General features: G+C 38.9%; 1 protein-coding gene across 1 annotated transcript; it reads left to right on the plus strand.

Annotated features, from left to right (window-relative positions):
- Positions 1 to 7,188: 7,188 nt before the first annotated feature.
- Positions 7,189 to 26,376, plus strand: IL18R1 (interleukin 18 receptor 1). Its single transcript, XM_063150524.1, has 11 exons — positions 7,189 to 7,345; positions 9,915 to 10,033; positions 11,070 to 11,310; positions 16,576 to 16,753; positions 17,664 to 17,817; positions 18,366 to 18,428; positions 20,788 to 20,944; positions 21,125 to 21,258; positions 22,038 to 22,199; positions 23,735 to 23,893; positions 25,522 to 26,376. Exons 2-11 carry the CDS (start codon positions 9,985 to 9,987, stop codon positions 25,920 to 25,922), a joined length of 1,698 nt encoding a protein of 565 aa, XP_063006594.1. The 5' UTR covers positions 7,189 to 7,345; positions 9,915 to 9,984; the 3' UTR covers positions 25,923 to 26,376.
- The last annotated feature ends 1,086 nt before the right edge of the window (positions 26,377 to 27,462 follow it).

Raw genomic sequence — 27,462 nt, forward strand, 5'->3', positions numbered from 1 at the left:
AACATATTAAAATTTAGGATGTTCTTTTGATACACTGAGAGCATTCCTTTAAGCTACCAAAAAAAAAATAGACTGCTTTTTTACAACAAGAATGATACAGTTTTCCCCCATGTTTTGGCCTCATGTGTAGTTATACTTTCTTATATTTCTGATAGGAAATCAGATGTAGTGTAGTTATACTCGTGTGTAGTTATACTTTCTTATTTTTGATAGGAAATAACCTTAAATACAAAGGTCAGAGCCAAATCTCCTTCTAGTTCAGGGGAACAGGAACAAGATGTATTCTAGTACAGGTATCCCTGAAAACTTTAATCTTTTTATATTTTCAGACCCAGGATATTCTTACTGTCAGAGAAGGCTTAGTTTTCAGCATTAGACTTGCTACAGAATAGACTTAAAAAGTGAAAATTAGATGCAGAAAACTAACTCAATGGTAACTCATTGTTACCAAGTCCAGGATTAAAAGCAGGCAAATTCTTCCCTTTTACTGTAAGTTTTTATTGAATAGGGATCTTCAGACTTATAGATAGCTATTTGGAGTAGAAAAAACATGCATAAAATATATGTATAGATATTTTTCATCATTCTGTTAAAAGATCTATGGCACACTAGACAGTTTTTCACTGATGAGTTGTATTTTCAAGCGTTCATTCACTCATTGCTCACTTCACCACAACTATAAAGCATCAAAAGTTGCATTTTGTAATTACCTCATTAGATTGTGTGCAGTGCTGGGTCCTGTTCCTAAAGATACCTCTGGATAAACCTTACTGTCTCTGTGGAGGCCCCACAAGATGGATTCATGCCAGTGTGAGACTTGGTTTGTTCCTTTGTTTGTTCATTTCTTCCCACAGAGAGCATGCCAACACTGAGGCATGTGTAAAAGCAGGAAAGCCTGTTCCTATAAACTTTGAAGATTTTTACACATAAGCTGCTGAGCAAGACAGAATATTCACTTCCAAGATTATCACAGGATAAGTTTTTAATACAGTTTGAGTCCTGGGCTTGTAATGAACAAGAAAGGATGATAAGCAGGCATCTTTGAAGTGAAAAGTCTAGGATGACTTTTGAAGCTGGAAAGAGATGAGGAGAAGGTACAGTGAGGAATTGCACAGGATGAGAAATGAACCAAATTACTCTGAAATATACTGGTGTGTCATTGACTCCTGTTAGCCATGCATGTAGTCATGGCGGTGAAAAACAAACTCACTACATGGCTCTTGTGGTGATGCTACATTTTTTCAAGTTTCCTGGTCAGCACAGAAAAAAAAAGAGGAAAATAATTCTTATGGTGGTTTGCCAGAACATTTACAGTATCAGGGCATGATTATGTGACCATAATTATGACTAAAAAATACTGCAGTTGTCACAGATTTTTTTGTTATTCCTTACTTTTTAGTAAAGAAATATGAGATATGCATTAAAATGGGTATATTCTACAGATGTTATCATATTTGTAATGTTAGAAAAAAAGCACAAAAACAACTGTGGAATACTTTTACAGCATCATTAAAATATCAGCACTACTGAAGGCACATCAGGAATCCTGCGTTTCGTTCTGGGCTCCTCAGTAGGAGAGAGACAGGGACATTGTGGAGTGAGCACAGCAAAGGGCCATGGGGTTGGTGAAAGGATTGGAGCATCTCTCATAGGAAGAGAGAGCTGGGACTCTTCAGCCTGGTGAGGTCCCTCACCTGAAGGGAGGGTACAAAGAAGAGGGAGTCAGGCTCATCTCAGTGATGCCCAGTGACAGGACCAGAGGCAATGGGTGAAAACCTAAAAACAGGAGGTTCCCTCTGAACATCAGAAAGGTTTGTTTGTTTTTTTTTTTTTAATGGTGAGAGTGACCCAGCACTGGCACAAGTTACCAACAGAAGTTGTGCATCTCCAACCTTGGAGATACTAAAAAATCTCCAGGACTTAATTTTGGACAATCTTAAGCATGGGGGTTGACTAGATAACTTCCAGAGGTATCTTTTATCCACAATAGTTCCATGATATGCAACTTACAAACAACCTAGATTTTCAAAAACATTTTTTTAAAATTAAAATTGGCTTTTTGTACGCTAAGAAGTCTGCCTTCATGGAATAACAGAATGTCAGTCTGCCCTGTCCCCCCCACCCCCCTGAAAAAAAAAAGAAGTATCCTTTCAACATAGGAATAAATAAACATAGAAATAATAACATAGGAATAAACACAGAAAGCTTATAGAAGATTCAGTTTGGATGCCTTAAGCTTAAATTAAAGAGCACCAAGGCGATTTAGTTTCTGAATTATATTGTCCACAAAGAGTTTTAATGTTCTTTGGTTTCGACCCTGCACTTCTGTGGTTTTGGCACCTCAAGGGACTCTGGAGAGCAGATTTACTTTCACTTAATAGAGCAGAGTCATCCTGCCCTCTCGTGGGTGAACAGGCACCCAGAGACTCTGACCAGCTGGAAATCCAATGGGGTTGAGATTTGATGTTCCTGCAGCTCACATGGTTGTGAAGCCCAAGAGACTTACCACTTAAAGGAAGGTTTTAGAAGTTTTCAAGAGTTTTCCTAGCAAGCCATTATTTGTTATGAAATATTAATAGAGCATTGGACAAAGCCTGTTTGGAAGATGATGTGCAAAATTGATAGTACATTAAACTGAATGTACAACTGTATGTTCCTTACTCTTTAAAGGGTTGAAAAATTACAGCTGTTGTTTTAGGCACTAATCATGCATATCCAGCTGTGTTTCAGACACTGGATACTGTATATCTTGTAGAGAGCCAGGTCCTTGACACAGTCTCTGCTAGACAGACAGATCCACAAAAGTGATCAGAAAAACAGTGGGACCTGTGGGACCTGAGGGACTAACAGGTTGTGACCAGCATAAAGCCTCAACTCACAGCTAATCACTAGAGGTGTCCCTCAGGGAGTGACATCAGCACCAGGAATGTTTAGCATCCTTACTGATGACCTTGACAATGGGACAGAATGTACGACCAATGAATTTTCAGACAGAAAATCAAACTGGGGAGGGATAGCTGACCCACTGGAGCACAGGGCTGCTGTTTTAGACAGCAACAGGCCGAAGAAATGGACTGATGGGAAACCCACAAAGTTCAGCCCAAGGCATGTGCAAAGTGCTGAGATGGAACAAACCCATTCAGCAACACAGCCTGGAGGTCAACCTAATGCAAAATAGCTTTGCAGAAATAGATTGGATGTCCTGGTTGACGCTAAAGTGAACACAATTCAGCAGTGTGTCCTTGTGACCAGGATGACCAACAGCACTCTGCACCTTACTAATGAGAATGTAGTTGTGGAAAGTGATTATTCCCCTGAACGCAGCATTTGTGAGATCATCTCTAGGGCATTATGTCAAGGTTTGGGCTCCTCAGCACAAGTGAGTAGGTACTGACATATTGAAGTCCAGGGGAAGATCACCAAGAGCACAGATCATACAGGGAGAGGACAAGTGTCCCTGTTTCTACCTACAATAATCTAATGAAAAGACAGAGAGAGAATGGATGGAACCAGACTCTTCTCAAACGAGCCCAGAAATGGGACAAAAAAGTAACTGTGACTAATTAGAACACAGGAAATTTATATTACATATTAGAAAAAAATTTCATCATATGCATGTTCCAAAGCTGGAACAGGTGCCCAGAGAAGCTGTGGAATCCCAATCCTTGTAAGTGTTCAGGTCTCCTTTGTGTGCACCCTGAAGAGGGGCTGGACCTGAGGACTCCCAGTGGTCCCTTCAAACCTGAATTATCCTGTGATGCTGTGATGTGGAGGAACATTTCAAAGTGTCCAACTTCTGTATTTTAAAATTTCTGAGAAACATCCGTGGCTCTATCAGACACATTATCTGTTCGTAACCTGCTTTTTTGACATCAGGGGAAGAAAATGCTGAAAAAGTATTGAACATGACTTAACATGTGCTAAGAATTAATATAACTTGTATATAGAGATAATAGATGAAGTTTAAGAAGGACTATTGCCACCTAAGAGCAAACAAGTTTAAACTATGGTTACAGGAGTTGGATGTGTTGCAATTTATGATGGAAATAATTTCAGTTTTTTTCAGTTAGCACCTCTATATAGCTTATGTTGGATGGAAAGGAAGATGTGAAAACTGTGAAATAACTGGTCTTCTCTAACTGATTCTCAACTGGTCAGGTCATCAGAGCTTCATTCAAAAATCTGTTTTCCCATCTTAGTGCAAACTTTCGTGTTCATCATGACATTTTCAAAATTAACATCTGAGATGTAGCTATTTTTAGTCAAGTTACATATCTATTATCACACTATGAATTCTCCATTAAAATTGCATTAGTCAGAGAACTAAAAAGTGTAAAGTTTACTCTCCTTTCACTTATGTTCATGTATGACTATGACATTAGTTGAAAGGACCAATTGAACACAGCATTTTCTGCAATGCAGATTAAATCTCGAAACTTGAGAGTATTTCAAAAGAATATGAAAGCAAATAAATGTGAGAGAAGCTAATGGAAAATATTGCTGTAAAAGACTGAGTCAGAAAAAGAAGTTTCCAAACTGTAACTATGAAGACAGTCTGTGAAAGTAAGAAGCTGATGACATTTTACTTTACCATTTTTTTGCTGGCTGCTAAATAGTTTCCAGACTGTCATATAAAATCATTATCATCCTTATGATATCTGCTTTCTTTTAGGTTTTGAAATCAGGTACTAAGTCATAAAACCAAAAGCACAGCAAAGTATCTTCTACACATTTTTAAAGCAGTTATATTTATTTAGATCCTTAGCTTATTCTCCTGGAGTTGTGCTGATTTACATTATGCAAAGGTCTAATTGTTATAGGCATATGCTTCATTCTGTGACCAGGAAAACAAACAAGATTAGACAGTAATATACTCCAGGGTTTCTTCTCTTCACCTCTGCAATGAAAAATATGCAAGAAAGCCAGCCCTGTGTAATCCCTCCCTCCTTTTAAGTGTAGCCTGCTGGTTTTACCTCCAAACTGGCCCCTCCCATTGAAATTGGGAACTTTTGCACCAGCAGCTGTCCTGGGTAAAAACCCCAAAATGTAGCTGTCACCAAACAAATTTCTGAAGATGAAAAGTGTGATATGCAAATAAAAGGATTCCTGAGGGAATGATTTTTTTCCTGATGTTATGGAACTAACTTTATTTAGAAGTACAGTGAATCATTGCACAGTGCTTAGCAGATAAAGCATTCATGGAATTAAAAAGGGCAAGCATGCATTTACTTAGGAACAAGACTAAAACAAGAAATATGTCTCTCAGAAACCCCTGATTGAACCACAGTTCCAATATACCAACATTTGGCTAACAAACAAACTCAACTAATGGCATGATGGCTTATTTAGATGTTAATACATACACTCACAGTGCAGCAATGGAGCTACAAAATGTTTAATGTCCTGAAAGCTTCCATTATTCTCCCTTTGAAGAGGATATTGTCATAAAAACTTATGAGAACTGAAGAACTTAAGAACTACACAAGAACTTTTTTTTTTGTGTGTGTGTGTGTGTGTGTGTGTGTGTTTGTGTGTGTGTGTGTCTTTTGATGTCTTTGCAGAATATCAGCCTTTCAGTGTTAGCTCTTTGCACCACCTCATTCTCAAACCAGGCAGCGGGATGGGGAGGAAGCTGTAGCAGAGGCAAAACTTGATATACTCAGCCCAATATACTCGTTCCTAGCGCTCCGTCCTGCCTCCAGCACGCTCTTACAATGTGCGTTCAGCGGAAAAGCGGAGGAAGAGGCGTTTCAGCCCAAGACAGCGGAAGGCATCACCTCCTTACGCCTTTTCTTCCTCTGAAAGGTTGTGAGAGGCGCACACACCCCCCCCTCTCCGCCCGCTAAAAAAGCCGAGCATCCCTCGCTGTGCCGGCGGGGCGCGCTCGGGGTGCGCGGGGCCCGGCTGGCACCGCAGGCAGGTAGGGCAGCGGGACGGGGAGGCCAAGGCTGGGCGCGGACACCTCACTCCCCCTCGCTCGGAGGAGCCGAGCGCCCCCCCGCTCACGGCATCCATCCCGGCTGGGAGCCGCTCTAGCGGGCCGGAGACCGCTCCGGGGCACCCTGCCCGTCCCCATCCCTGCCCGGACCCGGCTCTGTCTGTCCCATCCCTGCCCGTCCCCGACTCTGTCTGTCCCATCCCTGCCCGTCCCTATCCCTGCCTTTCCGCATCCCTGCCTGTCTGCATCCCTGCCCATCCCATCCCTGCCCGTCCCCATCCCTGCCTGTCCGCATCCCTGCCCGTCCCCGACTCTGCCTGTCCCATCGCTGCCCGTCCCTATCCCTGCCCGTCCCCAGCTCTGCCTGTCCCATCCCTGTCCGTCCCCAGCTCTGCCTGTCCCATCCCTGTCTGTCCCCATCCCTGCCTGTCCGCATCCCTGCCTGTCCCCAGCTCTCCCTGTCCCATCCCTGCCCATCCCAACCCTGCCCGTCCCATCCCTGCCTGTCCCCAGCTCTGCCTGTCCCCAGCTCTGCCTGTCCGCATCACTACTCACTCCCATCCCTGCCCGTCCCTATCCCTGCCCGTCCCTGTCCCTGCCCGTCCCTGTCCCTGCCTGTCCTCATCCCTGCCCGCGCCCAAGCCCTGGCCGTCCCCATCCCTGCCCGTCCCTATCCCTGCCCATCCCCAACCCTGCCCGTCCCCAACCCTGTCCGTCCCGAGCTCTGCCCTCCCTATTCCTGCCCTCCTTATTCCTGCCTGTCCCCATTGCTGCCCCTCCCCATCCCTGCCCATCCCCATCCCTTTCCCTCTCCCACCCAGCCGCGCTTCCCTGTCCGTGGCCCTGCCCGGCACTCCCCAGAGTCACCTGTCTCAGACACCTCTGTCTGGGGCCCACGCTGTGCTTTTTCCTTATTACCTAGCTGTCATAAACAGTTTAGCTTCTGAAAAAGGCTTATTTCAACACACAGCCCCTGTCACTGTCTCTGCACCATCTGCAGCCCTTTTCCTCACACCTGGGTGGCTTTGGAAGAGGATGGGCTCCCTCAGCACTGTTGTAGGTGGTAGGAGCAAAAGATTATGCCTAAAACATTTGTGTATCAGCTCTCAAATGCCTTATTAAAAATTATTAATATTAAGGACTTGCTATTAACTACTCATTAATGCTAGCAGAAATGAATTTCTCCCATCTCCCTTTTCCATTTTCCTTCCTGCAATCAACAGTTCTCTTTTTCCTTTTCAGAAAGTTTTTCAAACTGAAATATCTATGCATTGAATTGCTTGCTGAGAGAAACAACTCTGTTTCAGTGATGAATGAGATTCAGAAGAGTTGTAAGTTCAAATTGCAACTCTCTGGAGTTTGGAAGACTCCCTGTCTATCCACTTTCCACCTGTCAAGACTTGCATAGTAAGTAAACAGCTTTGCTTATGTTCTTTGAAATTAAGACAGATTTTCATTTTTACCAAGAAATTGCAATCCTGGCAGAATGCTGCTTGGATCTAGTATGGTTAAGACAACTGTTTGCTAAATATTTTTGTTTTCTTCATCAATGCTGTGTAAATTATGGCACTGTGTGGTAATACTTACATAAAATCATTCTAATACTTATATAAAATCAGCTTAAATTCCATAAGAAGATGTTCTTAAAGAGCAAAGACTAGTGCTTTCCTTTCTCAACCCCAAGATGACGTTTGGAACAGTCCCATGTTCAGAAGAACCTGTTGTGGTTTTTTTTTTTTAAAGGAAGTGACAACCCTTCAGGACCAAATCGAGTTTTCCAAAAGTGTTGATCAAAATTAGTTACTTGTCCAAAATTGAGGATCAATCGCTTCTATGTATCGGCACAATTTAATTCAAAAATCTTCTGGTGATTCTTGAAAGTGGGGAATAATTTTAATGGTGCATGATTTTCTAATTCATGGGACATTGGTAATCCACTTTACAGAATTTAAAGTTTTGGTTTGTTTGAAATTTTTTTTGTTTCACAGTGGCACAAGCATTTTTAAGAACTGTATTTTATTATTAAAACTCCGTCAGTGGTTTTAAACATGTAAAAAACATTAAAAAATGCTTAAAGCTGTTGTCACTTTGAGCCTTATAGACAACTTGTAATTTAATCAATTTTCATTGAAACTGTCATTTCCATCTATTACCTTAGAATTTTGCTCATTAGTATTTCTGTACTCCTTTATTAGGTAGAGAATCTTTGCTTTTAGTTTAAAATGTCTCAATTTTTTTCTGAAAATCAAAAATCTTATTCTGTTTCTCAAAGATTCTCTCTGGATTAGCTGACTTTCACTAAAAGCTCTTTTCTTTTTTTTACCTTTTTTGCTCCCTCCTAACTTTTCAGTGAAGAGTACTCAAATTGTATAGCTCAAATCTTTTAGCCTACAGTAGAACAATTTCAGACAAATTGATCAGGTTCAACAGCAATGAGAGAGTAAGATTGAGGTCTTGTGTCTTGATTTTTCATAGTCATGAATCTCAAACCTGGTCATTACTAAGTCACTTCCATTAAGTTGTGTGCATTCAACCAACCTACTGTGTGCTGATGTGATATACCAAAAAATAAGCGGATTTAGAATTAAAGATCTGGCATTAAATGATTCTATCTTTATGTAGTGGATCATAGTCTTGTAGTGACTAACAGCTGTATTTCTTCTGAATGTGATAGGATAGAAAAGGAAAACAAAATTCAAGAATTTAAAGAGAGACTCCCTTACTCCCTTATGAAGTGTAAGAGTTTGAATCTCTGTGTGTAATAAGGAACTGAAATTGTGTTGCAGTATTCCCCATCCAGATTCTTTTAGCTTTCTAAATCTGGATCTGCCTACCAGGCTGTCTAAAAAAGGGATGTGAAACACTTCCTTCATCTCCTTGCAGTGCTTTAAGGGATGATGGCACACTTCTAAAGAACAGAGAAGAGACGCAGGAGAGGGAGGACAGCTACCCAGTTTGGTGTCCTGCAATACTGCTGGAAATGCAGTAGCCTCCTGCCTCCAGACTCTTCAGGTCACAGGAACTTTCTGACTCTAAATCTTAGGGCAGTCTCTTAAAGTTTGTGTTTTCTCAAATTGCAACAGTTTTACCCGATAAAAAAGAAATGGATTGCTGATGAGAGTTTTTAGCAGATCTCCCAGATCTCTGAAATACATCTCATGTGCTTTTGTCTCATCTATCCATCCATGTTTGGGTCACGCTAAGCAAGGTTATCTGTTTTGGATTCAGGGGCTGAACTGAGCTGATTGTGTATCTCACCTGTTTTGTAGCAAAACAGAGGCTGAGTCTCAGGAGCAGCTCTCTCTTTGGTACCTGCTGTTCTGAGGAACCTCAGAATATGCTGTAAGCCAGTTTTAGTGGTGGTTTTCACTTGCCTTTGACATCAGTTGACAGCACATGAAGCAAGTGAATATAGGCTGCTTCTTGTCCTCCCCCTCAGTGGAAATGTTAGCGCTCTCAGCTGGAGCTTATTGCCCCCACAGAAAAAATTGTGAAAGAAATTACATGTCCCACTGATTTCCAACAGGCTCAAAGTTAGTCATCAACATATCCAATCTACACTATTGTGCAGTTCTCATTGAAGGCAAGGGAAGCTTCCAGTGGCTGTTTCTACAAGGTCCAGTCTTGCAAAGTTTATTCTCTTTGTGGGGGAAAAAAAGCCCTGTCCTGTCCTGTGGTAGGTATCTCTAATCAGGATTTGAGCACTCTTGTAATACTGCAAAACGCATCCATGAAATAAGAAAACGGTACAAGGAAATCCTGCAGTGCTTTCTGAATTTGAAATGAAATTGCAAATAAAAATCTAGATACATTACCAGATGTATGAAAATAGCTGTTATGATAAAAATATATAGCTTCCCATTTGGAAAGCCCTCTTCAGCAGCAGGCAATAGTTACACTGCTCAGATGCTCAAAGGAATCTGTTTCACTGGACTTGTGGTGAACTGTGAATCTTGTTGTTTTTTTTTTTTATTAGGCTTTCAGAACAAGCAAGAGCAATTCAGTTTCTTTTTGTTTGGAGAAGAAGTGAGAAGGAACTCAAGAAAATGATTCTGATGATTTTTTTAGTAACATTGGTCATGGAATCTGCCTCTGGTAAGTAAAAGTCTTCAATTCAATAATAGAACATTCAAAATATGTGCCAGCTTCTTGACAGTTGCTTGGAGTAGGACAAGTTTTGTTTTTTGCAGCCAAACCTTGTAATTGCCAAGGTTTGGCAATTACAGCCCAGCTCCAGACTTGAGAAATTTGGTCCTGAACACCAAAATTATGAAATGAAAAAGCAAGGATGCTACCTGGAGAAACCTGATGATGTTGCATGTGGCCATAACTGTATGAAGAGATATGGCAAACAAGAGTAAGAGTTTGCTTCTTTTTGTGCCATTCAGAAGTGTGGTCACAATAGTTGCTAAACAACAATAATCTCTGAGAACCTCAGGAGAAAGAGAGTCTGAAGCCTGATTTTATTTTTGACTCTTAATCCTTGATCATGGTTCCTTTTCCATACTTTTAATAACTTCTGCATGCAAAAGTAAATTTGGGAAATTTGTTTGGAAAGGCAGACTTGAAGACTAAATTTTACACACATAATCTCATTCCAAAGCAGTTTTCCAAAGATATTTGAAGTTTTTCAGAAATATATCTACATAATTATTCAGTTTTAATTAAGAAGATAAGGAAATGCAAATGTTAATTTATAGGATCTGTGCTTTTATCTCAAACATATTTGTCAAGTCAAACCATATGTGAAGAATTTCTCCTCTCCTCTTCCATTTGTGGCAGCTGCTTTAATGTACAGTGGGGCCAGATTCTGCCTTTTGAGCCAATGAGATTCTGACACTGTGGAGCTCATGTGAAATAATCATAGAGATAGGGAAATGTCCTTCTATTTTCAGTTCTTTTCTCCTTCTGGTGTTGCTTTGGTAAGATGGAATAAAAGCTTGCAAAAGGCTGAGTTTTTTAGCGAATATTGCAGGAATAAATAAATAAATGCTGCCAAACCATTTTGCTGAAAGAAGTCTTTTCATAAAATGCCATCAGCAAGCAAATAACTTTAAAGTCAGGCTAATGCAATTTTCTGAAATAATAAAATAATGGCTTCCTAATGTATTTTTTTCCCCTTTCTCTGAAGAGAAGCTGTGTCCCCTTCGTGCCTCCATTGATATTCTAGAAGGGGAATATTTTTTCCTTTGTTATCTTGAGTCAAGGCAAGAACATTGTCAGGAAGAATCATATACAATAAACTGGTACAAAGAAAGTGCTGGCAAGCAGCAAGTGATAAAGGAAACACGCAGAATTGTTACACAAATGAATTTTCTGGAGTTTTGGCCAGCTGAACTCAGTGACTCTGGGAATTACTCTGTCATTCACAGGTGGGTACACAACACACTGGGAGAATGTCTTGCCTGTGCATGTCTGTGATGAAGATAATTTCTTTGTCTTGTTTTCTATAGCTAGTGGCATCCATATAAAAGGGGCTTGGGGAACTGCTCTAACTGCAGTGTCATGTCCCACTTTATTTCACAACAACTATCAAAGTAGACCTGAAATATTTACAAATGTCTATAAGGAGTTTCAGCCTTTTAAATGTGCTGTTAACCTTTTGATAAGGCAGGTAACATTTTTGCTGGCTTGTGATTAATTACCTAAGAAAAATGAGTGTCAGGCAACCCTTCTGTACACTGTCAAGAAAAAGGAAATGTTTGCTTGTCTTCTTCCCCAGACTTGTTCTTTCTTGCTGTGTTGAGTGGATCTCATGCTATGAGGCTTGCCAAATCATCTAACTGTATAGTAAAGATTAAACACAGCATAGTTGAATTCTGCTTTCCGTGCAAACCTTTGCCTGCATGGAGCCATTCAAAGAACAAATGAAATAATTGTATTTGATTTCTTACTGCTATAGAACACCATGGGTTAAATGGAGAAATGAGGATGAATCTCCATTATTTGGTTGCAATTTTCATTGGAACACCTCGAAAGGGATTAAATTAAAGGTTTGCAGCAGTGAGTTCTTATGACTAACCCATAATTCAGCATTTACAGTTGAAGCAATGATTAATTTGAAGAAGATCACCTTGCATGTAATGATTTGTGCTGTTCTCCATGTAATATTTTTAAGGTTCTAGGCAGGTTTATAAAGGGGGTGGGACTATGGATACTGAAAAATGCTCTCCACTTTATTCCAGGAGTATCTCAAGTTTGATAGTTTACAGTTCTAAAATAGACTTCAATTGTTAACTTCCAAGTCAATTTGGAAGCTGAAAACTTTTTTTAAAAATTCTTACATGTATCATTACTGTTATCTCCTTACTGGTATTATTTTAAAAAGTACTGACTCATGGTATATGAAATGCAAAATATTTTTAATTGTAGGTTAAATATTGAGAAAAATTCCATTCATCTATGTTAAATTCAAGAGGATTTTCTTTAGGGATGATGAATATGGTAGTCTGTCTGGTTTGTTGTGCTGTTTTGTTGAGTTGATCAGTTTTCTGTATGGGCACTTCACAAAAAAGCTATTAATTCTAAAAACTCACTCCAATGCCACCTAATTAGTGTCACAAAATGCAGACTGACTCATTTTGGCATGGGGAAAGGTAGGTGGAGGTCATACCAGAATTTCCAGGCTACTGAAGGAATCTGCCATAATGAGTCCTAAATACTCATTAAAGGGCAAAAGAGAAGAGAGCTGTGATAACCTCAGCTTTAATTCATGATCATTGTGGCTTTTGGTTATTTTAAGGACGTGGGGTAATGACAGTAAACCCACAGTAAGTCACAAGAATTCTACAAAATTTCTATGAAAAAATGTAAACCTCAAAACCAAAGGTAACAGCCTCACGTACAGAAGAAGGAGATGACAAGAAAAGAACTGAAGTAAAACTATTAGAATAAAATTTTAAAAAATGAGTAATCGTTGGAAAACACAAAAATGTCAGAATCTTTTATGAAATTTCTTGATTTATTCATTTGCTTAAGAAAGAAAGAAAAAAGTTTTGATTACATCAAAGTATTCATTTGGAATTGAGAGTTTTGGTTTTCTCTTTTTTGTCTTGTCTTCTGGAACTGTTACATGCTACATTTTAAAAACCAGTTTTGAAAGAAAGCATTTTTGTGGGAAAATTTCTTAATCTGAAACATATTTTCTTTTCTTTTTTCTTTTTGTTTTTAATTTTTAAATTTCTTTCTGTTAGGCCCATATGAACACTAATTTTCTGTTAGGATCAGAATGATGCCAGAATCTGGTAATTTTCCTGTGGGAACTCTTCGCAGGTCTCACTGTTGGAACAAGAGGCATTAGGGGATTTTTTCATGGGATTTTAATGGGATCTTGGGCTTAGTTTATATGATGGTTCTCACTATTGGTAGGCATATCAAATGAGTTATATTTCAGTAAATACAGAAGGTTATTGCAAAAACTGTTTACTGCAGAGACAGAGGACTTTTAGAAGTTTCTGTAGGGAAAAATTGTGGGCTCTTGTGGGCTACTGAACTTGTTTAAGATTTAATAAGAACGACTGAGTGGAATTACTTTAATTTCAGAGTATTTATAGTAGGTTAAAAGTTCTACTTTTGAAAGAAGATATGCTAAGTATATTTTTATTTCTATTTTTAATTTTTAACTATTTAGAGTTAGGTGTTTGTAAGCTACATGGGAAATAATTTTCATAATACTTATAACTTTAGGCAGTTTCAGGGAACAATGTGACAATTACATATACTGCAGATTTTCAAGAAAAGAAGACAATATGTTGACAGATTTTTCAAACTAATTAAATGTAGGATTTTTTTTCTGATGTGTTACAACTGGCAGTATGTAAGAAGGAAGAGGTGAAAGTAATGTAACAATGGTTTTATGATGGTGTAACCACTTTTTTTTTTTTTTTCTTAAAGAGGAATCAGAAGTTTTACAGTTAAACCAGATGTGTCCTGCTGAGACATACATAGACAGCTGAAGTGTGCATGCATGTGTGTTGACATGCTCATGTGTGTTTGTTAGTACACTAGACTTAGGATACAGATTCAGGAATCAGTGGACATCACCTATAGGCCTGACTGTGTCCATCTTCAGCAACATTCTTGAAAATAAGAACTGAACTTAGAGTAAGTGTGGTGAGCAGCAAAAACTGTGTCACAGGTCTTTGGAAAGATTTTTAATTTTTATGGGTTTTTTTTTATAGCCTGTATCCTGTGGCTGTCAAAGAGAAAAACAGAATACAAAAAAGCAGGTCATCAGGTTGCTCTATTTTGGTAACCTTGAAACTGAGAGAACTTAGAGGTTCCAGAAAAAACCCAAAAACTGCAGAGAACCATGATAAACACATGATAAATTTTAAAATCCAAATATTGCTCAATTTTTCAATATGTTTAGAACAACTGAAAGCCATGGGAGCATACATATGAAGTTAATACTGTAGTTTGGAAAGCAGAGTGACAGCTTCTGCAGAAAATTGCAATATCAAGAAAACACTGGCTTGTTGCAGTAAAATAGCCAAGGAATTACTTAGAACCGGCTAGGTATCCAGTAAGCTTGGTTTATATTCTCTAAGGGCTTTCACTTCCCTGTATCATCTTCTGAGTCAAGCAAGATTTTGTGGTTCCTTCTTGGTGGGTTTGTTGAGGGGGGGAGATTGAAAAGCTGTTAAACCAGAAACGGTTTTGTTCCGACAGAATATCACTGGAGACTCTCAGCAAGTCAAAACAATGATAAAAATATATAACAATTCAGACACTAGCAGTTTAAAAAATGCAACTAAATGTCTACAACTAAATGTGTTTTTGTGTGTGTGTGTGTTGAAAACCATGCTACATGGCAGACAACTAGAAATTATGTATGAAAAAAATTCATCTTTGTTTGCACTGGTATGGTTTTAAGACCTTCCAGGGGCATTCTCCTTGCCAGATGTTGGCTCATCAGGCAGAATATCTTGATCCACTTGGAGTGGTTTCCCCAGGTAGGATCACAGAATAAATCCTCTGTGGAGTAACAGTGATGGGGAGAACATGTGGCTTTATGGACTCTTTTCTTTCATCTGCTGAATCTAGAGAGTAAAATCATTTCCATTTCATGGCTAGATCTGTAATTAATTCTTTGACAGTATTCAGATTAGTAGAGTGATGCCTAAAGAAACACAGAGACTCAGTGGAATTAATTGGAATCAATGTTTATGTCCACACCTAAACTTATCTTAGGTACTTTTACGGTCAGGGAGGGAAAGGCCTTTCTGGGTCACAGGTGATCTTGTCCTAAACAAAATAAGAATAGGTCTAATAAACTGCACTGTAACAGGTGACTTCTGATATGGTCCCACTGCTGACTGTGATTAGTAGCTCTCATTTAAATGTGTAAATAAGATGTTTTGTAAATAAGAATAGGTGAGAAGAGCTCCACCCACTGTGAATACCCACATGAGCTCGTCTCTGATGGAAAAGCTTTGGTAAGGCTTTTCCTGTTTGTGACAGCATAGTTGGCTCATTTTCCAAAACCACTGTGTTTTGGTTTAAAGAGTTTAAAGATCCAATTACAGCTAGGAGTAATGAACATCTCAAGTAGAGAACCTGTGTAGGTTGAAAAAGGGCTACAATGCAGAGAGGGTGAGCAGAATACATAAATACATTTGTTTGGGGAGCTTAAAAAGCAGAAAAGAACCCAAGACTTGGTCTAAATTCAATATAAAAATGATGTCCTAATAGCTCTTCTGAATCTTGTACACTCAAAAGACATGTCAAGAATGGTGTTTAAGCTGCTGTACTCACCAGGGATGCTTTTCCATTCCAACTCCTTTGTCCTCTTGGACTTTCTCATTGAAACAATTCTTGGTTAGTTGCAGTTCTGGAAGAAATTTACTTTTCTTGTAGGCAGGAAGATTTAAACATATTTATGAAGACATGACTGACATTGGAGGGAAGTTGTAATTGCAGCTTTTTCTTTGTCAGGCCTTGCTTGTTCAGAAAACAAATGAGAGCTCTGTGCACTAATTGCAAAATCTCACCCATTAACTGACAGAATCTCACCCACTAACTGACAGCAGCATATGGCTTTCTCTTAAGCTCTAACTTTGCCAAATAAAAGTTCTTCAGGTTCCTTTCCCTTGGTAGTCATGTATTTGGATATACCAAACAGTGAAATTACAGCTATAATCTGATTCTTTCAAGGAATATATGGACAGAAGCTAGTAGATATCTAAATATGAACTTTTTTATTTCTAATTTTACAAATATATTCTTCTGCCATGGCTTTTAATCTTAGTAACACATAGGAAATTAAACCTGCAAAATCTTCAGCTGATTCAAGGTCCAAAATTCTTTGATGGTCTCACGTCACTATGAATGATGTCACAGATTGTTGCATCCTTGTTCAGGTCTATGTAGCATATATTGTCATGTTCCATAGATATAACTGTATTGTCAAATGCTTTGTGATAGTGCATTCAGTTTAGGTAACCTGTTCGGTTAAAGGAAATTACACTAATTTGGGAGTGGGAAAGTGATAAAGGGAAATAAAAGTAATTTGCTCACTGTAGAGGCACTTTCTACCTAACAGATGTATGTGAGAATTTATTTGTGTTTTGTAACTCACCAAGCTGCATTATATTAAGAAGCTCCTAAAACTGATTTTGCTAATTTTTTTTTCTTAGCAATGGAAAACAAAATGTCACAATTCAAAAGTGGACACTGAATGTACTTGAAAGAAATAAAAGCAGCTGTTTCAATGAAAATCATTTAACTACAGAAATTAAAAGTGCTGGAACTGGTCATTCACTGAAATGCAGCGATTTGTCTGTCCATGAAAATGACAGCATAACATGGTATAAGGTAATTACTGAAACAGTGTCACTCAAATCATTGGCTGTAGAAATAAAACATCTGATTGCAGGAAGTATTAATTGCAAACAAATTTTTAGAAGCATCTACAAACATTGTAAAGCCTCATGGGATTAGGGGGAAAATCTTTGGACAGATACACAAACAAAGCTTTTGTCTGCTTTCCAATTTGTTTAAAAAAATACCTGTTTCAGAAGTTATTAAACTAGTAGTTTGGAATGATAAAAGATCTGATGTGCCTGTCTGTTTGCTGATTTTGGCAGCAGCTGGTTTTGCCAGCTGCTACTTTGCTGATACAGATATTGTACTGATGCTAAATGGGATGCCAAGATTTTTATTTTACAGTTGGCATGTACTTGTAAAGTAGTTGCAAACTTTTCAATTTTGCTGTTTCTGAACAGTGTGTAACAGATCCACTTCTGTTCATTTTTGGCAATTCATCTCTTCGGGCTGTGCTCCTTACTCCTCTCAGGTCTCGTGGTTGGAGTAACAGACCCTGTTCACCCCAAGATCAGTCAGCTTCAGGAAGGGATTTTGACTGATTTAGTCCAGGCATCTGGAGTAGCCTGGCAAGAATGAGCCACAGCCCTGTTCTCTTGTCTTTGTGGGCCTGGGAGGATGGGACCATTGATGGATAGGGCCACACGTTGTTATGCTTTCCTTGATTGCAATGTTCTCAACTTCTATTGGGTTAAATGTTCAAATGTTGCATTTAAGTGACCTTGAATGAAAATTGGGCCTGCACCTCTTTTGGGTCAGACACATATAATTGAGATAGTGAAAAGATAGTGAAAAGGTGATGGTGACACTGTTTCCAAAAAAAAAAAAAAAAATTTAATTTCTTTAATATTTTGAATTCATGTTTGCTGCAGAATAGTATTTTCTGGTTTTATTGATGTAGGACTGTAAGAATTACGAACATGAAACAGAGAGGGAACTACATTTTAGAGCCTTAACAGCACAGAACTCTGGGATCTATACCTGTAAAATTCTAATCAGTCATGAAGGAACGATATACCACAGCACAAATACAATTAAACTTGTAGTAGAAGAAGGTAAGAAAGCTTTCTAAAATTTCGAAGCATACTTTTTGGTTCACTTTACTAAGGAGATTTTAAATTGCAGTTCTCGTTTGATAAATATATACCAGGGGATAATGTCTGGTAATCTGAAATACTTCAGAATAATTTGAGAAGTAAAAAAGTGGAAATTGAGATATTACCAGTTTTGGAAAATGTCTTTAGTATGGTTTCCCTGCAGTTTTTTTTTTCCAAAATAGGTGCTCTAAGTAAGTCATACAACTTACTAAGAATTTTGCCCAAGAGCCTTTCCAACCATTACAAATTGTACTCTGTATATATGTGTGTGTGTGTGTGTGTGTGTGTGTGTGTGTATATATATATATATATGTAAGTATGTATGTGAAAAAAAATCAACAAGACATACTGGGTTTTAAGCTACTCAGTAACACCAGAACCCAGATATTGTTCTGTGAATTGAATGAAATGTTTGTGATTAATTTTACATATAGAGCAATTATGTAACTTTTACTGTGGAAGAACATAAGTGAGGTATTACTTCAATAACAATACTTCTATTTTAGATGCACCAGAGTCTTTCTCTTTGGAGATAGTTGGACGTGATGAAGAAATTGAAACAGAAATAGGTATGAAATTAATACAAAAATCTTTGAGGTAGCTACTCCACCTACATGCTTTTGTTCTGATTTCTTTATGGTTGATGGACTGGATAAGTGCAATCAAACTAACAGTGCATCATCCAGTATGTGATCTAACCTCACATCTGGTAATGCTTTGCCTAGTGTATTCCATGATTGATACATAAGTACACTGAATGTTCCTTTCACAGAGGCAGAAGCTGAGGCTGCTGCTACAACCTGCAAGAGAAGGTGGTGATAAAACATCTCATCATGGCTTTCTTTTGGAGATAGCAAACCCCATGAAGGAATGTGTAAAAGATGCATGGTTTACTCAGTGAACAGCCATAATGAGTAGCCCTGCTGATACCTGACGTGGTTGAGAATGTTATTCTTCAGGGAAATGAGGAGTGTGAGGTGTGACAGTCCTGGCAATGTGTTCATGTACCTCTGGATTGTCAAGAGACCTTACCTAGCTGGAAGTAGGTTAGATAAAATGATCTGCAGGCTTCACACAGTCTTGGACAGGATCCAGTATTTTGTGATTGAGGCTGTAATTAATTTTTTAAAACAGAAATTTACCAGTCTCCTCTCCTCTCCTCTCCTCTCCTCTCCTCTCCTCTCCTCTCCTCTCCTCTCCTCTCCTCTCCTCTCCTCTCCTCTCCTCTCCTCTCCTCTCCTCTCCTCTCCTCTCCTCTCCTCTCCTCTCCTCTCCTCTCCTCTCCTCTCCTCTCCTCTCCTCTCCTCTCCTCTCCTCTCCTCTCCTCTCCTCTCCTCTCCTCTCCTCTCCTCTCCTCTCCTCTCCTCTCCTCTCCTCTCCTCTCCTCTCCTCTCCTCTCCTCATCCTTCCTTTCCAAGTTTTACTCGCTCCGTGGCTCATGTCTGTATCTCATTTACTCATCTAGGACCTCAGATGCTAATTTTCCTTCCTTCCTATCAGTAGTGCTTGGTAAGTCCATTTCCCAGTGGTAGTACCAATCCTATGATGCCCCATGCCTTCCAGCCTCCCAGAAGGCCCTTCCTGCATGTTTCCTCCTCGTTACTGTGCTTGTCCCAGCCCTTAGAAGCCAGCAGGGTTTGGTATCAAATGCCTATGAACTACCTGTCTTCCATCCCCTATATGCCTTGATAAGATGATTTGATAAGGTCATTGAACTTCCTGCTGAGGGATGAGGCAGATGGCATGGTGGAGAGTGAAGGGAATTGAGGATGAGCCAGGTCCATGATCTTTAAAATCTATCATGATGATGATCTATCATGATGTTCTATGATATTTGCCTCCAAACAGCTGTTGTGTATGGTGGAAATGCTGGAGTTGCAAGGCCAATGATACTAGGTTAGGTGTGTGCAACTGTAATTTGGATTTCTGAGGTCTGAATCTACGATGGCCAGTTTTTCAGCTGGCTCATGCTTTGAAGGTTCTAGAAGTATCTGATACGTCTTGAGAAGCTTTGTGTGCTCTTAGAGAATTGTTGGGTAATTGCTTACTGGAAAGTGTTTCTGCAGGATGGTCTGAAGAAGGAATAACATGCATTTTTCCTGGCTTAATAAAGAGCATTCTGGATGTGCTCCCTAGAAATGATGCTGCAATAGCCTAGAAACTGTGGTTGCAGCTAGCTTCAAGTCAAGCTTCCCTTGACAGGATTTAAAAAATCTCACACTCCAGAGCTGCAGTCCTCTGCCCTTATTTTTTCCAAGTCTACAGTTGTCCTCTTAGTTCTGCAATTTCTTAAAACTATTGGAGCTTTATGGGATGGTTCCTGTCAGTTACACTTAGTGTTTTGAAGTGGGACAAGCAGCTGACTAATTAAATGACTTGTTGAGTATTCAGGAATTTCCAGTGGTGATACTGAGATAAGAATTTGTTCTGTGCATGTGCTTTGGTTTTGTTCAGTAGTCATATTTAGTTTCCCTATTACAATTAGTTGGCTGTAATTCCTCTTACCAGTTACTTACTTTTACCTGGCCCTGGAACACTGGTGATAGGTTTTCCTTTTCTGTTCTCAGACTGCAGAACACAGTCTGGTTTATAGAATCATGGAATATCTCAAGTAGAAGGGACTCATAAAGATCATCAAGTCCAATTCCCTTTAGGTCTCGAAAGCCTGAAATTCTCAGGTCTATTTAAACCCACCTGGCTTTGATGATTTATCTCAAAGAAAGCAATGGATGATTGTCACTCTGCTGCAGTGCATGAGGCCATCACCAGTGCAGGTGTAACACCTATAAAACATTGAGCAGGGGCTACAAAATTTAGAAGGGAGCACAACTTATAGGATATGTTTCCTGGAAAGCTGACACTTTACTGCACTGTGTAAATGGATACTACTTCTCACTAAATCTTCCCATGTTATGCTTTTTTCTGTAGGTAAAGAAGAGATATTCAATTGCACAGTTTTCTTGGGTGATTATATGCAAGAAGATGCCAGCCTCTACTGGTTAATTAACCAAACGTTTCCAGAACAATGCACAGGTATCCCTGAGAATGAACCTCCAATATGTGAAGAAGAACTCAAAACACTACAGTAGGTTTCCTGAAAATGCTGCATTTAGTATGTGATAATGTCCTACACTTTGTGGAACTGCAAATTCAGTAAAAAACACACCCTGAGGGTTTTCTCTAGAAACTTTTCCTCAAAATCTGCCTCTCAGATGGTTTTAGGTTTTTGCACAGATAGTGTTGCTAACGCCATTCCTTGTTGCAGGTTGGGAAACAAGTTCTATATCACAAGGCTACTACGGATTAAAAAAGTAAGAGAAGAAGACATGCATCATAATTTCACCTGCAGGTTGCAAGCTGATGAAACCACACAGATAAAAGTAGTAAAACTGAAGAAAGGTATGGCATAAACTAGAAATAATTTATTAATCAGTCTTCTCAATCCTGAGGGCATTTCAAAACACTGCTCCAAATACTGTCTGCTTATGAAGGCCCTCACACACCTAATGCTGGACCTAACAGCCCCTGGGTGACTCCTCCTGCTCTCAGACAGGGACAGGAGGAGTGCAAAGCAAAAGAAATACTGACTACAATGAGCATGTCTTGAGAATGTCTTCATAAAAACTTCACAAAGATTTAAGTGTTAAAAATCTGTTTTTGGAACTAAAACTCTCAAAGATTAATGATGATAATGATGATGATAGTGAAGAAAGGCATGAAAGAGACTAGAGAAAAAAAAGCAAAATAATCTTGGCCAAAGAGATTAAATGGGACATTAAGGGCTTATGGATGGGGCTGAGAGAGGGGTGAAAGGTAGATAATGAGAAGAAATGATAAAAAACCTGAAGGAAACTCTTCGCAAAAGTGAGTGACCATCACTTTGGGATCCTCACATGTGTGAGGACCTGTAATGTCAGTCTTCATCTCACATACCCTGCACACACACAAAGGAACTGTAGGTGATTGTGTCCCAGATTGTTTCTCCCATTTTTGCAGTAAAACATGTTTTCTAGTTTCTCTCTTAGTGTGGCATGCATATGTGCCTGAAATATTAGCAGGAAAGGATCAACATGGTGTTTTTTGAGGTAATATTTAGGTGCCATCAGTATTTGATACTGTAATCTTGTTAAATAATACTCTTTGTTAAGGCTGTAATTTGCTTTTTTTCTCTCTTACAGGGAAGATCCAAGACTTGCCAGTGCATGTATTTACCACAGGAATGGTCCTTGCTCTGCTATTTCCATTTGTTGCCATAGCTGTGGTGTTTGTGTTAGTGATGTTTAGGGTCGACTTCGTCCTATTTTACAGAAATATTTGCAGGAGAGATGATACTGCTGGAGGTATGACTTTGCTAATGCTGACATTGAAATAAGTATATTGATGAAAAATATTTTCTGGCACGTTCTATGAAGTAATCAGCTTTGAGGAAGATAAAAAAAATTCTTAAATCCAGGAGAGGTGTGAGAAAAAACAAAGAATATATAAAAGAGAACCTGATGGTCAGGTGCTAACGTGTGTTTGTTGTATGTGTGTGGTTATGGCAGCAGGTAAACACAGTGAAGAAGCTGCCTCTGGAGCAGGCAGTGGAAGGGATGTGGTTGGATGCTGTTCACAAGAGCTCTGTTCTGCCATGTTCTTCATCACAAAAGTTGACAGGGGTGGAGAGGTTTTCAGTTGTCCATGAAGGTTTTCAGTTATCCATGAAGAGGATGAACACTCTGGAGTTTTCAGATGGACAGACTGACACAAATTTGTTTTCACCTCACTGAAGCACTTCAGGAGAGCAGGAGTGCACATTACCAGTATCTTACCAGGCAGCAGCTCTGTAGCCTTCACAGCAAGCAAACCTGACAACTACTCAATTTTATGAATACTTTTTCTGAAAATTGTAGTGACAAAACTTGCTGTATATAAGGGTCTGATTATCTTGGTCTTTCTTGGTCTCTAAATCATCTTGAATATAACTTGAATAAAGTGCAATGTTTGGAGATTTTTGGATAACGGGTGGATGTAAGTTATGCCTGCCAGTGTTATTTACTTGTTGGTATCAGCTACCACAGTGACTTACATTTGCTCAGGGAGGGTCTCTGAGAACCTGGACTGTGCTGCCCTGGAGGAGCTGCCTGTTGGATACTAGGCAATGGATTTCCTATTCCTAAAGCTCTTGAAGGTGTGGGGTTTCACGGTGTTTACTTTGTGCTCTCTCTTACGAACTACCTGCAGTAAAGCATTCAGAAAGGGAAGCAAAGAAGTGCAGTTTCAGAAGCAAAGCCATGTGTGCTGGTGTATCAGTCCTGGTAGTTGCTCTGTGGCAGTGTGGTGGAGGTGGCCTCTGGATGGATATTTGATTTTCTGTCTGTAAATTAGTGCCCCAACCCAGACCAGACATGGCATGCTCTCATAACAAAAAATAATTAAATGGTTTGTTCTCTCTTTTGCCAGCATCCATTCCACTTGATAATCTTTGACGCAACATACAATAAATGTTGAAATCTGCAACATCACTTAAACAGCAATTTTTTCAGTTTACAGATATCTTTTTTGCTTCCCTTCATATCTTGATTTTCACAGATGTGACATTAATTGGTTAAATTAATCTGATTTTATTTAAAAACACCTTAATGCAGAAAGGAAATATTTTCAAGTATTTTCCAAATGCAATCAGAATCTTTTGTATCAACCTTGAGTTTCTTTAGGATTTTTTTTTTGAATCTGAAGGAGAGTTTTTGAAGACTCTTCAAAGACTTCAGAAGAAAGATCAGGGGTTTCTAGATGCTTTACCATGGAGATACTAAGTTTGAAAACAAGAATGGTGAATCAGATACTGGATTTCTAATGGTTGATAACAAGGCAACAATTGTTGATTTATTTTCAGATGGAAAAGAATATGATGCATTTGTGTCTTACCTGAAAGACTGTGTTTCTCCTACTGAAGAAGAGAGAGAATTTGCTTTGAAGGTATTGCCCATGATATTAGAAGAAAACTTTGGGTACAAGTTATGCATATTTGAGAGGGATGTATTCCCTGGAGGAGGTAAGTGCATTGAATATTCTTGTCATTAAATAGGCTCATAGTTTTCACACCAAGGTAGAAGTCTATAATTAGAAGGAATTCTGTCACATGCTGTGCATTGAAAGGTTACATTTTTCATTTAATCTGGACTGTGTGCATGCAAAGTTTGGTTGCAAACATTTTACGTGTTTTATATTTTATGCGAATTATTTATGAATTCATATACCCTTACACATGCACTCATAAATCACTAATTGCAAAGAATCAAGATGAAAAGATCAAAGAGCAAGCATCAAGAAGGTTAAGGTGAGGACACAGAAGATATCACATATTTCCCAGTAATAGTGCTTTTGCTGAAGGCCAATGAATGAACTCACATTTATTGCACAGAGCAGCTGATGACTCTGGTACTAGTAATTCTTAGGTAACTTGTATGTTTGCTGTATCTGCAGTGTGATGGTTGAAACCATTTTCTGAATGAAATGGGTGCCATAACAAAATAGAAATAAGAAATGGAATTTTGTTTGGTCTATGGATGTATCTGGCATCTGCCTTTTGCTTGGATAAAAGGTACTATGAGTTTCCATTTAGTCGAAGGATCCGGCTGAGGAATGAAATTTCATTGTGCAAACCACAGAACAAGAGGATCAGTTAGCCTCCTTCATTAACCAGGATCTTGTCCCTTTATATCCATTCCTGACAAATTTTTCTATCCTGAGAGAAGCCACAGCTCTTCCAAGCCCTTTCTTCTTACCTATTCTCATTCTTTAGGTATTAAAAAATTGTTCACTGAAGTGTACAGTCTGATTCTTTCAATAGTTTTAGATTATTTCCTTTTCTTTGTTCTGATCCATTGTGAACACATAAAAGAGAATATTTCCTTCTTTGTACACGAGCCTTTGGTGTAGTAATAACCTTGGTCATATCCTCCTTTTACCCTCAGTTTTCTCTTGCATAGGATAGTTCTGAGGTTTGCTTTGCCTTTCTCTACAAGTCATGTTTTCTAGATCTCTGGTTTATGTAGACTCTGTCCCATGGTGTTAAAACAAGCACTGGAAGCTGTTAATGAAAATTCAATTTGATATTTAAATGGTAGCACCATTCACTTCCATTCATCACTTTTCATACCAAAAGTCAATCTAAAACATGATTGGCACTCCTTTTGTCATCACATGCTGGTCTTCTCAACTCTGGATTACTGGAAATAGATTTGGGTGTTTGGTGTCATAAAGGAAGGTATAACCCCAGGGTTACAAAATACTTGGAGAGAAGTTGCTGTTTGTGCCTTTCTGTGGAATCACTCGAATGGTATCTATTAGGAAAGAGCAAAGAGATGTCTGGTTGGGGGAAACCTAATTTTGCTATTGCCTTCTGTCCATGTGACTACTACCAGACAGCAGTCTAGAGTAGATGGAGATTATCAGTAGGTTTATGTCTGCTCTAGAGAACAATCTTTCACCATAATTGAGTTAATTTTTGGAGACTCCTAATATTTTATACATATTAATCTCTTCATCAGGACAGGATACTTACATGCTGTCACTTTATAAGAGGGACATTTTTAGTACATATGTGAATTTAAAAGATAAGTTGATTTGGTCCCTATCATTTCAATCTAATATAACAATAAATTTATCTTTAATTTGCAGCACTTGTTGATGATATCCACTCATTCATTGATAAAAGCAGAAGATTAATCATTATACTGAGCCAGAACTACGTCTCTGACAGAGCCATATACGAACTTGAGAGTGGACTGCATAAAGCTCTAGTTGAAAGAAAAACTAAGATCATATTAATTGAATATATGCCTATAAGTGACTACAATTTCTTGCCAGAATCACTGTCACTTTTACCATCAAAGAGGATGGTGAAATGGAAAAAAGATAAATCTCTTCCCGTGAATTCCAGATTTTGGAAGAACCTTCGGTATCTGATGCCAGCAAAGCCTATCAAGACAAAGACCAAAGGGCACTATAATAATCTTGACTCAGGCTCAGAAACTGCTCAACCCTGGACTGAGGGCTGTGACTTTAATGCAATCATATAACAATTCTGGAGACTGAAGATGTAGCAGAAAACTGTGTGTTTTTCTAACTAGTAGAACTAAATAATCTAATATTCTGGGAAATAGTTGATTAAGAGGCCAGCTCTGAGATCTGAGAAGAATGCAGAAGTCACTGCAGTGGCCAGGATGTCAACCCCAATTGAGAAATCCTATCCTAGAGAAGGTTTCCTCATCAATCTGCACAAGGAGCAGAAGTTTCATTCTGCTTAGGACTTAGCACATGGCATGAAGCACAATGAAAAACATTTTTATTTCATGATTTTCAGTGATGTAGAATGATACTATTTTTACTATTTTTTTGCATATACATTTTAGGGCCTTCAATAAATAAACCAGTACTTACAATCTCTTATTATTAGGATGCTCTTTGTTTTATATTTTTATATTTTCTAAGGATTGTAAGTAGACTCAAACAGCTCCTGCCTTAAAGAGCTTGGCATGCAGGCTTTGGGCAACATCAAGTAGAAAAAACCCCAAACCAACAGAGAAAAGGGAGGTTATAAAAGCTAGGGCAGTTTTATTTATACTGTTCACTTTTGCACTTAATAAAACTATATTTCTCCTTCTTCACATCTGTGGCTTCCATTTTTGCTGCAGCTAGACAAGTAATATCATGAATGAGTGCTTTAAGGTTGTTTATAGAATCACTGACATATGTGTTGGAAAAAGTAGATTTAATATAAAAGTGAAAGGGAGAAAAAGTTCATTGGCAAGGTTCACTCTACTATTTACTGGACAGCTAAAACACACAGAAAAAGTCAAATTAAAATCTAAAATCAATCAATCTAACCCCAAAATCAACCCAAAAATTATCTATGAGGAGGCTGGAGGGGGTGTGGGGGGAAGAAAAGAGCTAGGGTAGGAAAAGGTAAGGATAAAAAGGAATTAGGAAGACGCTCCCATTTAGGTACAAGGTTCAGAGCCACAGCTAAACTTATCCAGTCTTGACCAACAGTTTAGGCCTAAAGGTTTAACAGCATTTAGAAGCACTTAATTGATAGCTTAAATTAAACAATTTAACAAAAGATTTATATAGAATTTACTGCAGCAGAACAGTAACTCATTTACAAGACTAGCTTACAAACTCAAGTCTTTTAGGAGAGCAACATTCATAGTACATTTGCTATTAAATATTCACACTCGCATGCATGCAGACCTGGAGAAGTATGTATCAGATATCTCTGTGAAAAATGCCCCTTGAATTCAGTGAAGAGCTCCCATCAGATGATTTTGGATCTTCTCAATGGACAAAGGGTTGAGCCTCGAGCAGTGGGGCTGTCAGCCCAGGATCTGTCGTTGCCCGGTGATCCTCCAAGTGTGACAAAGCTGGGAGTTCACTGGCTCTGAGAGGGAGGCTGCTGGCTGCAGGCCCCTGTGCTCCTGGAGAGCTCAAAGGGTCCTAATCAGGACTGCTTTTTATAGGGTTGCAAGAGAGTGAGCTTTAGTCATGATAATATCCCATCCTAGCCACGATTTGGGTTGGAAACTTTCCTCAAGAGAGCTCAACCCTGGTGCTGTTGAA

This window comes from Melospiza melodia, chromosome 2, assembly GCF_035770615.1.
Source record: "Melospiza melodia melodia isolate bMelMel2 chromosome 2, bMelMel2.pri, whole genome shotgun sequence".
Taxonomy (NCBI): Eukaryota; Metazoa; Chordata; class Aves; order Passeriformes; family Passerellidae; genus Melospiza; species Melospiza melodia.

Bases quoted from the DNA above. Each gene is read 5' to 3' on its own strand.
- IL18R1 (XM_063150524.1), top strand. From the start codon at position 9,985: ATGATTCTGATGATTTTTTTAGTAACATTGGTCATGGAATCTGCCTCT. The intron at 17,818-18,365 runs GTAAGAAAGCTT...CTTCTATTTTAG, and splicing joins TAAACTTGTAGTAGAAGAAG to ATGCACCAGAGTCTTTCTCT. The intron at 20,945-21,124 runs GTAGGTTTCCTG...TCCTTGTTGCAG, and splicing joins GAAGAACTCAAAACACTACA to GTTGGGAAACAAGTTCTATA.